The sequence below is a fragment of the Dendropsophus ebraccatus genome, chromosome 4, assembly GCF_027789765.1.
Source record: "Dendropsophus ebraccatus isolate aDenEbr1 chromosome 4, aDenEbr1.pat, whole genome shotgun sequence".
Taxonomy (NCBI): domain Eukaryota; kingdom Metazoa; phylum Chordata; class Amphibia; order Anura; family Hylidae; genus Dendropsophus; species Dendropsophus ebraccatus.
This window is the reverse complement of record NC_091457.1, coordinates 145868371-145886881: the sequence shown is the minus strand read 5'-3', so window position 1 is coordinate 145886881 and position 18511 is coordinate 145868371. Positions and strand designations below refer to the sequence as shown.

The following is an 18511-nucleotide window of genomic DNA, read 5'->3' as shown; positions in this document are numbered from 1 at the left end:
ATATTGCCGTGTGATATTTACAAACACTTACAGGGAACTGGTTACATTAATAATGCAGTCCAATCTGCAGACACTGTTATTGGGGGGGGGGGGGGCCTGAGCAATTCATATATAGTTTTGTTGAAAAAGTTTCCGATAACTGGTTACTTATTCATCTGTATTCTGGATTACGTAGTCAAGTTGGCAGTTCTGACCGCTCTCTCTCTATATGTGCACATATGTGGAGATGGCTGTCAATGGCCGCCCACCAGACTAGCAGAATGGGTTATTGTAGTAACAAGAAGAGAACCCAATCTTAAATTATAACCACCCCCCATGCAAGGATGAAAGAAATTTTAGACCCCTGTTGAGTCATCATAAATATGGATAACCTTTCATTACAACCAGAAAATGGGATCTCACCAAACTCTTTAAGAGGCAACGTCCAGAGCTGAGAGTTTTGTCGTGTGACACAGCATATAGTTTGGTCCTGGGAATAAGTTACTTACTCAGGACAGTAGAAATGTTTTGTTGTTTTTATGGTGCTGGAAATGTCCTGACAGTTCTCATCCAGGAAGAATAAAGTTTCAGTAATTTACAACGTCTTGCCTTGGGTTTGTATTCTCTTTTCAGTGAACTTTCTTCTTCTTGAATTTTCCTCCTGCAACTTTTTTCCTTACTCCTAAAGACCCTTCTGCGTCGTCGGCATCTTCTTCCCGAGGCCGTTTCTTCTTTTCTCCTTGTTCTCTTAGTTCCTGTGAAGATAAAACAGGAGATCTTTATTTTAAACCTTCTCTACCAGTGAAAACTCTTTCTTCTCTGTAATGCGGGCCTATTGGGACCTTACACACTAGGGTCCAGCAATCCAAAGAGTAATACGGTACTAATGTAACAATAGAAAATTCTGCCAGAGAACTTACAATCCGAGCAAACCTCTGAGCCTCGGACACCCTCTCATTTAACATCATCACTTCCTCTTCTTGTGTCGGAAAGGCTGGAAGCTTTTTACCAATCAGATGCTCTATTCTTTGGAACAGCTCCACGTCATACCTAGAAATTAAGACAAAACAAGATAGGTTCTTCACAAGCTTTTTAACTTGGGTTCACAACTGCGTTGCGATTTCCATTATTCTGTTCCTATGACCGAGCAGAGCAAAGAAAATACGGCATAGTGAGAATCACTCACGTGCTGGACATGACCACCACCGATGGACCCTAGTGAGGGCTTTCAGTAGGTTCTTAGCACAGTTTGACGTTGTGGAATAATTTTAAAAAATTCCTGCAGTATGCTTTTGATGATCAGGTTTGTAAAGGAAGCCCCAAACCCATCAACACGTGTGAATGGAGCCTTACCTTATCAATAACAGTGTTTTTTAAACTAATATATATGTTTAACTTGCCAATTTGGTAGATATGTTTAATATATATATGTTTAACTTGCCAATTTGGTAGATACAGAGGCGGCCATTCATCTTAAGCTAACCACTGCACTGGTAATGTATGCCTTGTAGCACCTTCCTAGGTAATACTAGTACAGCATTGTATTATTACGCCCCCTACTGTCCAAAAGGAGTAAAGAAAGGTGTCAAAAGACACAGGGTATCTCAGCTTGCTGTGTTTCTGGCCAAAAGCAGCCATGTTTTTCTAATCCCGAATAACGCCTTTAAAATTGCTTCTTACATAATTTGTTAATATACAAAACCACCTACTGTGTCACAAAAGTGATAGCTTTTCCAGATCTTCCAGCACGAGCTGTCCGGCCCACCCTGTGTATATAATCCTGTAAAAAAAAAAAAAAAAAAAAAAATAATGAGCAAAAAGAAGAAACATTTCTATTGCACCTGCTAAATTATCAGATTACTAACTTTACTGAAGCCCTGCACCAATACAGTCCACAGTACTCATCCATACACATACTAAAGCCAACCTAAACTTAATAAACTATTGTTATTTTACCTTTTCGCAAAGAATGGAGAAAATTCTTTGAGCGGAGAGCGGCTGCGCGCAAGGTGTCCTGCTGACACACTGAGGCAGGCAGGATTCCGAGCAGAGTCCGAATTCCGCCTGTTTTACTCAGTGTGAATGCACCCTTATGATAGATGTGTGTGTATACCAGGCAGGTTTATGTTCATTTACTGTGGATTTACCAACCACAGCCTGTTTTACTCTATGTGAACATACCCTTACAGTGTGAAAGGCAAACTGATTCCAGCCTGCTCAAAAATCCCTGGCAAAACAGTCAGTACAGCTCAGCGAATAGTTATAGCTAGGATAACAATACAAACCTTAGAATGTGTCGGAATGTCAAGATTTATAACAACATCCACATGAGGAATATCAAGTCCTCGACTGGCAACATCAGTGGCCAAGAGAATCGAGCGGGATTTTGCCTTAAACTTATTGAGAGAACCGAGCCTTTTATTCTGCAGATTTAAAATAAAAAAAAAAAAAGAAAAAAAGAATATAAACTCTACATACTAAACATCTACCAAGTCTCCCAAAGAAAACTTTTCTTTCACTTAATAAAGTTATCATTCAGATGCAGCAGCTGCAAAGCTCTTGTAATATGTTACAGAAATCTTAACTCCAGACTTACCTGACTCATTTGCCCGTGGAGGGGAATAGCTGTGAATCCAAGATTACGTAGCAGGTAGGCGACCCGTTGTGTATTGTTACATGTGCTGCAGAAGATCATGAAGGAATTCCCTGCTAGTTCATTCAAGATGTACACGAGATAGCTGTCCTAGAGGCAAGTCACAAAGAAAAATGGATGAGGCCAATACACACTTGCAAATGGAGGAGGAAAGGATCATCAGATCTATCTATCTAACCTGCTGATAGCCCCCTAATACGCACGGGGCACCTAATGCACCTCAGCATCGTTCCGGCGCATTTAGCAGTGTAATCCTCAATCCGGAGTACCGTTAAGAGCACTGCCCCGCTCCCATCACGCCGATCTGGTCCACCCGCTCCTTTAATTATCATAAGGAACAGGTCGGCTCAATGCAATGGGGGGGGGGGGGGGGGTGCAGTGCTCCTAACTGTGCCCCGGGCTGTGGATTCAACTACTAACTGCACGGGAACAGCGCTGAGGAGGAAGGTAAGAGACTTACCTTCCTCCTCGGCGCCCTGTGTGCATTAGGGGGCTAACAGCAGGTTACATTCATCTAACGTGCTAACAGTTCTCCTTTAATAAACGTAGGATTTAACTAAATATAAAATCCAACATTCACAGAATAGCAATCCTGCTATCCTGTTCTAGGTCCAAACTCAAGCACACATACATTTGGAAAAAGACCCAAATGCAATCACTAGCTGGCTACATTGAGACCCTTAAAGGGATTGTTCGGTGGTCGGCCTTTTTTAATACAGTGGTACCTTGGATTATGAGCATAATTTGTTCTGGGACCGTGCTTGTTATCCAAATCCACTCTTAAACCAAAGCAAATTTTCCCATAAGAAATCATTGAAATAATGTCACTTGGTTCCACACCCCAAAAATAATGATTTTTTTAATTCTGAATAACATGTAAAACAAATTAAATGAAGACTTAGAAACTGCTGGATATGTGATATAAGTTACTGTACAGTATAGCAATCAGCATGTGGAGTATAATGTATAGTAACTGCATAAACCTGAAAAACAGCAGCAGTTTGTAGATACAGGATGGAGCTGCAGATCCCCATAATGGAGAGGATGGGAAATACAAGGACTGACAGAGACTGCAGGGCGCATGAAGGAATGAGCAGGGCAGATGTGGGCACATACATGCAGCGCTCTCTGTACGGGGAGAGAGGGGTTACAGCTATGGAGAGATTACCTCTACAGTCCTGTCCCCTGATGTGAGCCCCAGCCTGAGATGGATTTGCTATGATTTGGAAGGAAAGGGAGACTTCCTGGGTCAGAGTACAGTGCTGTAAGACCCTGCTATGCAGGCCGTGCCCCTCCCCCACTCCCCTCTCACCCAGTAAAGAGGGCTCTTAAACCAAAGCAAGTTAAAATTTTGAAAAACTGGGAGCTTTTTTTGCAAAACACTCTCAATCCAAGTTACTCTTAAAACAAGGTACCACTGTATATAGCTGCTGGTGCATATAAAACAATAAACATGTTATCGTTACCTCTCTGTACTCCCTAGGTGTCCTCCTCTGGTGTCGCCGGTGTCCCCTGCTGACTTAAGAGTCTCCACTTTTGAGACAAACTTGTCTTGGGAGTGAAAGCCCACTCAGCCAATCACTAGCTGCGGGGCTGTCCCGTGTCCGTCAGTGATTGGCTGAGCGGGCTGTCACTGAAGTGGAGGCTCTGCAGTCAATGGGGAATACGGGCAACACCAGAGGAGGACACAGAGAGAGAACGCAGAGAGGTAAGTATAACACGTTTATTGTTATATATGCACCAGCAGCAACCCCCTTATGTGGCCTGTGTCTGCACATACACATAAATGTCGCCAACCCATTTAGTGATATAGACAAAAGACGCATAGGCAAATTGTACTGTAAACATAGACCCATTTAAGAATAGCCTATCCCTAGACACCACTGTATGCAATTTCTTGATGAACAGCAGAACTCAATACCTTGAACTTGGATGGGATGAAAACATAATACTGCTGCAGCTTTTCTACCGTTTGATACTTGGAGGACACGGCACATTTCACTGGGTCTCTCAAGGCAGCACGTTGCAATTTTTGCACCTAAGTAAACAAGAAAAAATACTCAGTGAAATGAATACAGCTTCGGATGAAGACATTACACGCTATGCTGTATCACTCATCAGCTTTCACTTGTTACCACTCTAAGGGGCCTATTCCACGGAGCGATAATCAACCGAATCGGCCTGATTCGGCTGATTATTGCTCCGTGGTATAGGGACAACAATCATTTAATGATCGTGTCATCGCCTGATCATTTATTTAGGTTCAAAACTAAAATTATCGGGCACCGACCACGCATCGCTGCATGGAATAGTGATGCGCGGCAGGTGACCCATGATTTCACAAGCACCATGCTTTACCTAAGCATGTTGCAGGTCATCTCCTGTGCTTTTTTCTCCTGGTCACGCGTGCAGCGGCAGCTGGGTGGTCTGAGCTGACAGACCACCCAGCCAATCACTGGCCAGGACCGCCGCGGCCAGTGACTTGCTGAGCTGTCTGTCAGCTCAGACAGGCTGCACCGACGCTGGTGGGTTTTACTGGCAATGTAAACACAGAAGGTGGTCGGCAGAAAAAGGCCCCCTGCTCCATCTAGCCCACCCTTATTACCTTAGGTTAGATATATGTGTATACTAGGCGGGTTTACATTCACTTACTGTAGATTTACAAACCACATCTGCTGGAAGTTTGTTACAAGCATCTACTACTCTTTCAGTAATATTTTCTCATATTGCATTTGCTCTTTCCCCCAGTAACCTCAGATTGTGCCCCCCTCGTTTTGTGTTCTGTTTCTTATAATCATCCCCATTGCCATTTAATTGCAATATACAGTGTACACTAGGGGGGAGATTTATCAAACATGGTGTAAAGTGAAACTGGCTCAGTTGCCCCTAGCAACCAATCAGATTCCACCTTTCATTCCTTACAGACTCTTTGGAAATGAAAGGTGGAATCTGATTGGTTGCTAGGGGCAACTGAGCCAGTTTCACTTTACACCATGTTTGATAAGGCTAGGTTCACACTGCGTTTTCAGCATCCGTTTAACGCATCCGTTTTTTTGCAAAAAACGCATGAAACGGATTGCAAAAAACGGATTCATTTGTGTGCATCCGTTTTTCCATTGACTTCCATTATAAAAAAAAAACGGATCCGTTTTTTTTTGGCGGACCAAGAAACGTTGCTGACCCTATTTTTCTGGACGTTAAAAAAAACGGATCCGTTAAACGGATGCTGAAAACGCAGTGTGAACCTAGCCTAAATCTCCCCCATAGTCTTTCTCCCTCTACAGATCTATATAGCAAATGAGAGCCCTATAATATGAATGATAATTACTCACCTTCTTTGTCATTGTGGCAGAGAAGAGAAAGGTCTTACGGTCACGAGGAATAACTTTGAGGATTTTATCAACCTACGTAGGAAAGAAAAAAAAAAAACAACATAAAAAAGATATTTATGATTCATTGCTGCGCTTTGTACAATTAACCCCTTAACACTAATGTATCTAAAATCTCCAGCAAGGAGTATGGCATACGCTCAGGAGTTGAAGCCGCTATATACACTGCAAGTGTAGGCTGTGTATTACCTGCTGTATTATCTCCCAGACAGGGGCTGCTGCTGTTTCCAAAGCTGTGCGCCAAGGGATATATTATTCAATTGGAGCTAAACTGCAGTAACCTGCACCACCACTACACAGAAGATGGTGCTGTAGGCGGCACACCAATCAATGAGCTATATTCAGAGTGGTGGCACCCCACTGATCAAACATTGATAGCCTATCCTATGATGTAAACCTGACATACCCCTTTAAATACAACATTTGCAGCTAAACATTCTTTCTCACCTCTGTTTCAAAGTCCATGTTCAGGATACGGTCGGCTTCATCCATCACCAAGTACTTGATGGAGCGAAGATTGAATCCCTTTGTGTTTTCAAGATGGTCAATAAGGCGCCCTGGTGTGGCTACGGAAACAAATAAGAGGGAATGTCCAGTGTGATATAAAGCTTAAAAAGGCACATATCAAACAAAGCAGAAGCAATGCCCATGTTGTCCCTGTCCTTATTGCTGGCACCGCCCTATTTCTTTATTTTCACTGGCAGGTTAGTCTTAGAAGTACATGTCATAAAGAAAAGAAAAAAAAGCAAGTGATGCATAATTTTTTGCTATGTATACGTCATTGTAGATGACGAGATGAGCGAACCGCGTTCGGGTTCAAGTCGATCCGAACGTTCGGTATTTGATTAGCGGGGGCTGCTGAACTTGGATAAAGCTCTAAGGTTGTCTGGAAAACATGGATACAGCCAATGACTATATCCATGTTTTCCACATAGCCTTAGGGCTTTATCCAACTTTAGCAGCCACTGCTAATCAAATGCCGAAAGCTCGGGTTCGGATCGACTCGAGCATGGGACTTATACGGGACTTCCCTTTTAATATCAGAAATATGTTTAACACACAGTGGTTACTAAATTCAGTATATAATTTTTTTTTTTACCAATTACAATATGGGGCTTCTTCGCCAGCGCCAGTGACTGGGACATCATATCGATTCCACCAACGATAACAGCTAAAGGGGGGGGAAACATGAATAAATTAGTATGCATGATTTTGGCCAATTTTACAAATGTACTAAATAGAGATGAGCGAACCGGGTTCGGGTGCGAGTCCATCTGAACCCGAACGTTCAGCATTTGATTAGCGGTGGCTGCTGAACTTGGATAAAGCTCTAAGGTTGTCTGGAAAACATGGATACAGCCAATGACTATATCCATGTTTTCCACATAGCCTTAGGGCTTTATCCAACTTCAGCAGCCACCGCTAATCAAATGCCAAAAGTTCGGGTTTGGATCGACTCGAGCATGCTCCAGGTTCGCTCATCTCTAGTGCTAAAGTCTCAGTTTAGGATCTTTTTGGAGCCATTATAAGAACCTCCTGTACTGAATAGAATGCAGAGCACATATCGGATGTTGCCCTACCTCCTGGACCCCAACTGATCAAAGAACAGAGGTCAGGCATTCGTGCTGTTGTTCATTCAATTCTATGCAAAAGAGCCCATAGAGCCTCATTTAAGAGTCTCAAAACACAGGACTAGCCAAATATCCATCCAGGAAGGACACAGCAGAGGGGTGGCTCCTGTTAGGAAACCACCAAAACCACCATATTAAGTGGCTCTATAAGTCAATGTAATGACAAGGAGAAAACCAAGGCCAGGTATCCATCCACAGACAGCTGTTTCGGGGTGTTGCCCCTCATCAGTGTGGAGCAGGATTCTGGCTAGGTGGGAGTAATGCCTAGTAGAGACATAAGAGAAACAGATCACTGATCTCAGGGAGACCAGCCAAACGATAACACTGCCGGCTGCTAGTGAAAGCACTCAATGCAGTAAAATTCTAGGTGCATTGCCCCCTGGGAAACATGAATATGCAAAAGAAGAGCCCGTGGAGCCTCATTGAGGAGTTTAAAAACACAGGACTAGCCAGATATCCCTTGGCTGGGTCCTTCCCGGAGGGATATCTGGGTAGTCCTGTGTTTTAAGACTCTTTAATGAGGCTCCACGGGCTCCTCTTTTGCATATTCATGTTTCCCAGGGGGCAATGCACCGAGGACTTCACTGCATTGTGTGCTTTTACTAGCAGCCGGAAGTTATCATTTGGCTGGTCTCCCTGAGATCAGTGATCTGTTTTTCTTATCATTCAACTCTATGCAACTGATGGAGATAGAGTACAGCTGTGGTAGGCCGGCCCATAGAGTTAGATGGAAGAGCAACATACATGCCTGACCTCTGCATCATTCCAACAGGTGACCTGGACCTCTGTGATCGGTGGTGGTCTCAGAGCTTATTGCTGATAGAAATCCCCTTTAATTATCCTTCTGTAAGTTTTACAGTAAGAAATAGTTCAAAAACAAACTATTAAACAAGTACAGCAGTGAAAACCTAATGGTGTGTACGGAACCTGAACGCTAAAATCCACATACCACTCTTCACTCCGATAGAGGAACCAAGCGCCTCAAACTGTTCTGAGATCTGAAAAGCCAATTCTCTGGTTGGTGTGAGGACCAGGGCATACAGTCTCTGTGGGTTTTCCAGCAATGTCTGAAGGATCGGCAGGGCAAAGGCTCCGGTCTTTCCTGAACCAGTCTCAGCCAGACCAATGATGTCCCGACCTGAATACAAAGGCAAAAGGCACAAACCAGGTAGTTAATTATCTTGTGATGAGTAAACAAAAATATAATACCCCCTTTTTTTATTTGAGGATGGGAAACAACTATCCTATGTTAATCCTTTCCTAGCATTATACCTGTGTGAACTTACCCTTAAAGAGCACTTGTCATTAAAAATACTGTTTGACATATCATCAGGCATGTGAGAAGTCATTGATCGTCATTGGTCTCATTGCTGACACCCACTCTGATCAGAAGTCAAAACAGCCGGGGCGTGGCCTGACCAGGGATGTGAGCAGACGCACGCTCAGGAGCTCCTGCCTAATATCCGGCTATTTATCCTGCCTACAGCTTGTTAATCACAGCGTTTTGGGGTGAGATCGAGGGGGGAACACCCCAGCAACGACATAGACCGCAGCCAGAGATGGTACATACCAAATCCACCCGCTCCAGGAGCGGAAAAGAAGCCGGGACGGAGACGCCGCATAAACAAAATGGCGCCGCCGGAGGGGAGAAGATGAAGGAGGTAGTGGCGCGCCTGGAGAGGTACGCCCGCGGCGCGGAAGACGGGGTGAGTGAGCGGCCCGCTGCAGAGCCAGATATAGAGGGGGACACAGAACATACGGCCCCGGCCTGGCCTGCGGCAGTGTGCAGTCGAGAAGCGGCACCATCCCCCATCTCCTTACTGACTGTGAGCTCTGAGTCGGCCATACCACCTGCTGCAGCTGCAGTTAATGAGCCCACCCTCAAAGACGTCTATACAGCAGTCCTGGCTCTGAGCAGCAGTATGGGGACTATCAGGGAGGAAGTCTCCCTTATCAGACAGGACCTGCGCAAATCTAATGAACGGATCACTGTGGTGGAGACTAGGGTCAGTGATATAGAGGACCAGCTGCCCCCCATGACAAGGGACATGAAACGAATCGCTCACAACGTATCCCTGCTCATCTCCAAATCTGATGATTTAGAAAATCGGATGCGTAGGAATAACCTGAGATTTATTGGCATTCCTGAAAAGGCAGAAGGGAAGAGCCCGATTGACTTTTGTGAGCAATGGATAAAAGAAAAGTTCCCTGAGAATGTCTTATCACCACTATTTGCTATAGAACGTGCTCACAGAGTGCCGTTCCGAGAACCACCACCGGGGGGCCCTCCTAGACCTCTGCTGATGAGAATCCTGCATTTTAAAGATAGAGATTCCATATTGCGTGCTGCAAGGGATCATCCAGATCTGACTATGCATGGGTCCCGCATATCCATTTTCCCAGATTTCTCGATTGAAGTGCAAAAAAGGAGAGCGCAATTCATGGATATCAAACGGAGGCTTAGAGCCCTAAATGTGATTTATTCTATGATATACCCGGCCAAGCTCAGAGTTGTCGCTCTAGGCACCGTCCATTTCTTTGAGGATCCACGGAAGGCCATGGACTGGCTGGATGACAACGAACAACGTCTTAAAAGAGCGGCTAGAGAGAACTGAGCTATGTTTACCTAGTGGACGCTCTGCTGCAGCTGCCTTCATTTCTGTCATCACTCGACTCCCTGCACCATGCGAAATGTTATGATACCTCCGTAACTACTGAGGATGTGCTAACACAGATCACACTATTGCTGAGTTTGCTGTGTAAGGCATACATTCATGCATACTGATTACAGCTAGGCAGGATGCTGTACTGTGCAGAAACACAATTGGTTTTTCTTTCCCAATTATTCCGTATAGTTGGACGGTAAACTTTGACGTTATCTCACCTGACCTGGGTTTCTAGGTGCCCCACTGCCTCTTGTCGGAGAGGCGATGTTTTCTTTTTGGTTTCAGTTAAGTTGCTTTCTCGTGCCAAGCTTCGTGTGTCCAAGTTCTTGCATTGCTGTCTCCTGTAGCCATAACCAGCTCTATCTTAAGATACTAGTTACCATTAACTGGCATAAGGGGCTTAGTGGCATTATGTACATATATTCACAAACCCACCAATGGCATATGGGGTGCAGATAGTGGCGTGGAATGTCCGGGGGGTGGGAAATGCGAATAAGAGGTGTGCGGTATTTAATGTACTGAAAGACTTCCTTCCTGGTATTCTCTGTCTGTCTGAGACCCATCTGACTAGGGACACCATGGCAGTTCTCTCCCGGAAATGGGCATCACACATTTATCAGTCCACCTATTCCACCCATGCCCGGGGGGTAACTGTCCTGGTCCATAAGAATGTTGTGTTTGCCTGCCATGCTTCATTTGTTGATGGGGAGGGGAGATATGTCTGCCTGCACTGTTCTATATATAACCAACCCATTATTCTAGTGGCGCTATATATCCCACCCCCTTATAATTGCTCCACCCTGAAAAAGATTTTGACCATAATTGCCTCTCTACCCGACCTGCCCACGTTATTTGTTGGTGACTTCAATAACTTCCTGTCGGCTGATCTAGATAAGCACTCGCAAGGCCAGGGCGCTGGTGTAGCCGGTATGACCTCCTTGGCCAAAACCTTAGCGGAAGTGGGACTGAGTGACTTATGGCGACTCCGAAACCCGGACGCTCGCCAATACTCGTGCTATTCTAGTTCGTATAAATCCCTGTCCCGCATTGATCTGGCTATAGGTAATGATAGTATGGCCCCCCTAGTGCACTCAGTGACTTATCTACCCCGTAGTATCTCTGACCACTCGCCCCTGCATGTTAAACTTCAATGGGGCTCCCTGGGATACCGGGGGGGCAACTTATGGCGGTTAAACCCATTCTGGCTCAATCTGGTGGATACGGGTGCTGAATTAGAAGTAGCACTTGCTGAATATTTCCGGATTAACCAGGGTACCGCTACACAGATTATGGTCTGGGACTGTATGAAAGCCTATGTGCGTGGCCTTTACGTGCAACGAATTAGTGCACGGAAGGCCAAAACAAGGGCGCTGACGAAAGCTATGCAAGCTAGAGTGACTGAAACTGAGGCAGCGTATGTTGACTCGCCCACTACCACTATGTTGGGGCACTGGGAGGAGGCGCAGAAGGGACTGAGAGAGCACCTGATCTCTGTGGCAGAGGATAAGCGCTTATTCCAGAAGCAGACATATTTCCATGAAGGGGAGAGTGCGGGACATATGCTTGCCATGGTGGTAAAGGCTCAAACTGGCACTTCACACATAGCTAGGTTGATTGCTCAGGATGGCACACCCCTCACTGCTGATGAGGACATATTGACCTGTCTTACATCTTACTATGAGGACCTCTACTCCTCCAGGCTTGCTGCGGGGGCCGAACACGATATAGACAACTACATAGCGCGTGTCCCATTGCCATCATTAAAGTCAGAACTCAGTAGTCAGCTTGATGAGCCTTTGACACTAGAAGAAATAGTGGCAGCTATACAGTCCCTACCCAGTGAGAAGGCACCGGGGGTAGATGGCCTGCCGGGGGAGTTTTATAAACGACATAATGAGTATATTGCCCCTCACTTGTTGGAGACTTTCCAGGCTGCCCTACAGCAGGGAGAGCTTCCCCCGTCTATGAGGGAGGCGATTATAGTTGTGCTGCCCAAGCCGGGGAAGAATCCAGACCACCCGGAATCATACAGGCCGATTTCGTTACTAACAGCAGATGTTAAAATCTTAGCGAAAGTACTAGCTAATAGATTGGCCACAGTAATTACTCATCTAATACACCCAGACCAGTCTGGCTTTATGCCTAACAGGTCCACGGCGCACAATTTGCGTAGGCTACATCTGAATCTGCAGGCCTACTCCCCGGCGGACACTCCTGCTGCCGTGATCTCACTCGACGCTGCCAAAGCCTTTGACAGCGTCGAGTGGGAGTATTTATGGCGGGTAATGGAACACATGGGGTTTGGGGTGAACTTTATAAATTGGGTGAAACTCCTATACGCGTGCCCATTGGCGCGTATTAGGACGAATGGTAGGCTGTCACAGAGTTTCAAATTAGCACGGGGGACGAGGCAAGGCTGCCCGTTGTCCCCGCTGCTTTTTGCAATTGCAATAGAGCCGCTAGCGGCTCTTATTAGGACATCGGACGCTATAGTAGGCATTCCGAGGAAGGATGGGGAAGAACGTATCTCACTGTACGCAGATGATATGTTACTGTACTCTGCTGATGTGGCTCGATCCATTGGCCCCATAATGGAAATAATTACTAGTTTTGGTCATAGGTCGGGTCTCCTAATAAATTGGGACAAGTCTGTGGTCCTTCCTTTGACCCCTTCCTTCCCTATCAGCGCACTATCCTCTGCTCCATTGCGGGTAGTCTCTAGATTCAAATACCTGGGCATTTTAGTCACGGCAAGCCTCAAAGATTATATACCCGATAACCTACTACCTATGATGGCTAAGCTGGCCTCAAAGGCGGAGGCATGGGCTAAATTACCTTTGTCAGTGGTGGGGAGAAGTAACTTGCTGAAGATGGTCCTTATGCCGCAGCTGCTGTACGTATTACACAATTCTCCAGTCTGGATCCCAGCTAAATACTTTAAGCGGATAAACTCCATCTTCAGGGAGGTTATATGGAAAAAGTCGGTGGCAAGGATAAAACTAGAGGTTCTACATCGGGGAAAAGATGACGGGGGCCTGGCCATTCCGGACCCATTTTATTATTTCTTGGCAGCGCAGTTGCAGCATATTAAAGGGTGGGGGCAGGCCGACGATGTGGGCATAGCGGGACAATTGACATCTGGGCTTACAGGACATATACCGCCCATAGCGGCAATTGAAGCAAATTGTACTAAACTTCGTAACAAGGTGCTCCCCACCTTACTCCTCATGACTAGAGTTTGGAGTAGAGTTAAGTCGCTTTTGGGTATTCCCGGTCATACAGTCTTTACACCTCTATGGCGTAATCCAGCCCTTCCAGAGGTATTTAAACTGGAGGGCTTCACCCCGTGGGCTAGAAGGGGGATACGTTTCCTGTCACAGGTATGGAAAAATGGTGCGTTGGAGTCCTTTGAGGAGTTAAAGGAGGAATATCTCCTTCCAAACACTATGTTTTATCAATACTTGCAGCTACGCCACGCTCTGCAGACGCAGCATACGGCCACACCACTTACTATTGGGACACATGCGCTGTTGGAAGAGATTGGAGACAGGGGTACACTAAGAGGCACTATATCTCTGGGGTATGACACCTTACTGGCAGCTAGACAGGCGAGAGTCCCCTTAGCAGCGAGGGTTAAGTGGGAGGCAGAGGTGGGGCCCCTTGATGATGCGCAGTGGAACGAGATACTTTCGCTAACGCCTCTGCTCTCTCTTTGTGAACCACAGCGCATGTCACAGCTGCTCCTGATACACAGAGTGTACCGCACCCCTCTGGTGCTGCAAAAAATCGGATATAGAACGGATTCTAGATGCCCACGATGTGGGGAGGACGAAGCCCACGTTCTCCACATGTTTTGGTCATGCAGGGAACTTGAGTCCTTCTGGAGGGAGGTGCTGGCTCTCATTAAAAAGGTGTTTGGGTTGGATACTGCTGTACACCCCAAACAATGTATTCTGGGACTATTAGATCACCTTAACCTGGATGACTATACGGTGTTGGGAGTACAGCGATTACTATACCAGGCCAGGAAGACCATAGCTGCCAAATGGATCCAAACTCAGGCCCCCACTATCGCAGAGTATATAAATAAGATGAATGTGGTGATACGCCTGGAAAGAGGGGTTTATCTAAAACGGGGCTGCCCTCGCAAATTTGAAGCAATTTGGGGTAAGTGGGTGGACACGCCGGGACTACCCTCACGCTCCCTCTTGCAACTCTGTAGAAGCCCTATGCAGGCATTGATGGGGACACTATAGCTATCCTGATAACCTGACTGGATATGTGGTTAGATAACATGTACTTGGAGACGGCAGGTAGTAATACGCGATTTGAGAGGTACGGCACGAGGTTTGGTCTCTGTTATCTTTTTCTTTGTGGTTTTTATGTTACTATAGGACCATGAAACTGTCAGTAGAAGAACTCCTTTTTCTTCTACTTCCGGTATGTGCTGTTGATTACATAGGAATGGTTCCCGTTTAATGCATAAAATGAAAAAAAGTTAGGATCTGTACCTTCCTGAATGTTACCTGCATGTAACCTCTTGTCATTGTACCATTGAGGATTTCCTGTATGACTATGTTACTCTTATACTGTTTTGTACGGATCTTAATAATAAAAAAATTACCTGATTTAAAAAAAGAAGTCAAAACAGCCAACTTACCCAATTTATGTAACACCCATTAACACTAATGCGATGCAATGGCATGTAAGAGGTTAATCTATACAGATACAGCAGGGGCTTAGCTGTCATAAGGAAAGCTAATCTCCCACGATCCCTGCAATCACTTATTGTAGGCCCGCCATGAGAACACTAAAATAAGTACCAATAAAGTGTCACTGTCACCACAGAAAACTTTTGACATGTCATAGAAACAGGTCAAAAGTTTTGATTGCCCGGGTCTCAGTGTTCAGACCATTTAGGAGAATGGGCGGGAAGAGCTCCCCGCTCTGTGTCATCATGATCAGTCAGGTTACATAGACTTACAATATGAGCCAGGCGGATCACGTGACACAGGGCCGGGAGAGGATCACGCTTAGCACAGTCTTCTCTCGGCTTGTTCTCCCAATCGGTACAGGTTTGAACGCTCTATGACATGTCAATATTTTTTTATTGTGATTAAGACACCTTAATGACCGCTGTAAAAAGCGTATCATGGTCATTAAGAGGTTAAAGGGATTCAGCAGGTTACATCCTCTGATTGGGGATATTAAATGTTTGTTTAATATGCTAATAAGGTGTAATTCAGTGCACTGGGGGCGGCACCAAAACACCTAATTAGCATAAGGAATAAACTCCTAATAGCACGGACACGGCATCAGGGATGAAGGTAAGGAACTTACCTTCACCCTCAGTGCCCCGAGGGCTGTGGGTAGATATCAGCAGGTTAGATTTGTCTAATTAGCTGATAGTTTCCCTTTAAAGGGCCAAATATAGTCAACTACTACTGAGAATGGGGCCTAAGCCACAGCACATTACACACATAGGGGGAGATTTATCAAACATGGTGTAAAGTGAAGCTGGCTCAGTTGACCCTAGCAACCAATCAGATTCCACCTTTCATTTTCCAAAGAGTCTGTGAGGAATGAAAGGTGGAATCTGATTGGTTGCTAGGGGCAACTGAGCCAGTTTCACTTTACACCATGTTTGATAAATCTCCCCCATATTTTCTAACACTTTTTTGCTGTTTTTAGGGAGGTTGTTAGTTTGCTGCTACCATATGGATTACCTTGAAGGGCCACAGGAATGGCCTCTATCTGGATCTTGGTGGGCTGCTTCCATCCCAGCTGTTCACAGGTTTCACATAAAACATCAGTTACACCCTAAAATATAAAGACGACATACTGACATGGCAACAGATCACAGCTGATGAAACCGACAGGGATTTGTTACTGGTAATAGTTATGAAGTGTTATGTCACTGGGTGCCCCCTCAGACCGCAGACACTTTCAAGGCGGACTCGTCTCGGCAGAGACATCTACTTAGCCAGTCACAGGCTGTCTGCTTTTTTTTTTTTTAATTTTGTGGGACTTCTCCTTTAACCCCTTCCCGTCCCATCATGTACTGGTACGTCCTGGGGCGGGTAGGGTGGCTCAGAGAGGGGTCATGCCGTAACCCCGCTCTGAACCGCGCAACTCTGCGGCTATTAGCTGGCACGGGGGAATCGCTGTGACCAGCTAATTAACTATTTAAATGCCACCGTCAAAACAGCAGCATTTAAATGGCTATAGAAAATCCTTCCTTGGTGTCTTGTGGCGGGAGGAACCCCATGCACTGCAATAACAGAGAGGCAACCTCTGACACAGATCCCTGCTCACCACCTAAACACTATGGGCTCCCACAGCCCATAGTAATCAAGCACTGATCTCATAGATCAATGCAGTACATATGTTAGCATAGAAAAAAACCAAAAAATATATCACATAAAAGTTTAAATCACTCCCCTTTTCCCATTTTATAAATGAAAATAAAACATATTTGACATGGCTGCGTGCATAATCGCCCAAACTATTAAATTATAGAAATCTGTCAAGGTGTAAAATTACAGATTTTTTGGTCACATCACATCCAGAAAAAACTGTAATAAAAAGCGATCAAAAAGATGCAAATATGCAAGCAAGGTACCAATAAAAAGTACAGATCATGGCGCAAAAATGACACCTCACACAGCCCCATAGACCAAAGGATAAAAGCGCTATAAGCCTGGTCATAGAGATATTTTTAAAAAGTAGTTTTGTTTTGTTTTTTATTAAAAAAATTTTAAAAGCCATCTAATAGAATAATGATTTAAGTGGCATATCATTGTAATTGTATAGACTTGAGGAACATAAATAACATGTCAGCTTTACTACAGGGTGACCATCGTGAACACGAAGGCCCCAAAATGAAAACAAATTCTTTTTTTTCTTTCAATTTCACCATGCAAATATTTTTTTTCCCAGTTTCGCAGCATATTTTATGGAAAATGTGGTCTGTCATAGCAAAGTACAATTGGTGTTGTCAAATAATTAGGAGCCATGTGGGTCTGTAGGTGAAAAATGTCCTTTTAAAACAGAGGAAAAATACGAATAGAAAAAAAAACAAAAAAAAAGAGACAAGGAAGAAAAAAACAAAACCGCAAATTACAGTAATTGTACAGTTAGGGTGCCTTCACACCTTCAGGATCCGCTGCAGATTTGATGCTGTGTTCAGTTATTTAAATGAAATCTGCTGCGGATCCGCAGCAGAAAATACGCTGCGGATGAAAGTGAACTAGTCAGCCTGTAATTTGTGGCAACACACAGCACTATGGCCTGCAGTCTGCTGGGAGTTGTAGTTTACCAAACAGCAGAGAAGCACCAGGTTAGAGAACACTGAGCTAAAACCTAAGTACACAAGTAAAGAAGCAGTTCACACTACGGTTGCGTTCTCACCAGATCTTTGAACGTTTTTAGTTCCTCCTGGGCTTCTTCGTCCTCCACGTGTGTCGCCATGTTACTGGAGGAATATGCGTACTGCTCACGCCGGCGGACACGTCACGTGACAGGATATTTGGTGCGTTCGTTCGGAGCATGCGCCGTTGTTGCTAGGATACGCATCGATCTACGTGCCGCCATGTTTCTAGAGGGAAGAGTAGAGCGCACGCCGGGGACACATCACGTGACATGATGTCTGCTGAACTCTTCAGAGCATGCGCTGTTGTTGCTAGGCGACTGGCGTCACATAGTGGTGGAGGAGAGAGGGGAGTGTGCTGGATTGGTGGTGAAAACATTTGGGGAGACATTGAGTGCCATATTACCATCTTGTCCTATTAAAATAGGTTGGTGTACGTCAATGAAAGATCTTTCACTGTTACTGATGATAACTGTCATCTGTCAGCCATTCAAAGCCACCCCATTGGCTAGCTGTAAGGTTTAACCGCCCACAGGGTGAAAGCGGCAACTCTGATTGGTTAACCCTCCCTGTCAATCATTTACCTCGAGGGTGGGCCCAGGTTGCCTGTCAATCAAGAAGAGGAGTGGCCACTGTTTCCCGCCCCCTAGGCTCTGCTCCCACTAGTGTTCACACAGGGTTTTTTTGTTTTTTTTTACAATTTTTGGGGGGGCCGGGTGCATTAAATTCAGCCAATAATTCCTATTTAGTAATATTTTACCCCATAATTAGGGGCAAGGTTTCCAGACATTTTTTAACCCCCTTAATGACAACGTGGATTTTGG

The 18511-nt window shown here is 45.1% G+C and overlaps 1 protein-coding gene across 2 annotated transcripts; it reads right to left on the bottom strand.

Annotated features, from left to right (window-relative positions):
* Nucleotides 1-359: 359 nt before the first annotated feature.
* Nucleotides 360-17910, bottom strand: DDX47 (DEAD-box helicase 47). Of its 2 annotated transcripts, XM_069967342.1 has the most exons (12): nucleotides 17729-17904; nucleotides 16045-16138; nucleotides 8602-8790; nucleotides 7121-7192; nucleotides 6469-6587; nucleotides 5965-6036; nucleotides 4554-4670; nucleotides 2576-2722; nucleotides 2265-2402; nucleotides 1689-1759; nucleotides 900-1029; nucleotides 360-734 (listed from the first exon to the last, which is right to left on the bottom strand). In XM_069967342.1, exons 1-12 carry the CDS (start codon nucleotides 17786-17788, stop codon nucleotides 609-611), a joined length of 1335 nt encoding a protein of 444 aa, XP_069823443.1. In that variant the 5' UTR covers nucleotides 17789-17904; the 3' UTR covers nucleotides 360-608. The 2 variants fall into 2 exon arrangements, with proteins under 2 accessions (XP_069823443.1, XP_069823444.1); XM_069967343.1 differs by lacking the exon at nucleotides 7121-7192 and having other exon boundaries at nucleotides 17729-17910.
* Between the last annotated feature and the right edge of the window lie 601 nt (nucleotides 17911-18511).

Coding starts and splice junctions, on each gene's coding strand:
- DDX47 (XM_069967342.1), bottom strand. CDS start 17,788: ATGGCGACACACGTGGAGGACGAAGAAGCCCAGGAGGAACTAAAAACG. Junction 16,139..17,728: donor TAAAAACGTTCAAAGATCTG/GTGAGAACGCAA, acceptor TTTATATTTTAG/GGTGTAACTGATGTTTTATG. Junction 6,588..7,120: donor GAAGCCCCATATTGTAATTG/GTAAAAAAAAAA, acceptor TTGTTTCCGTAG/CCACACCAGGGCGCCTTATT.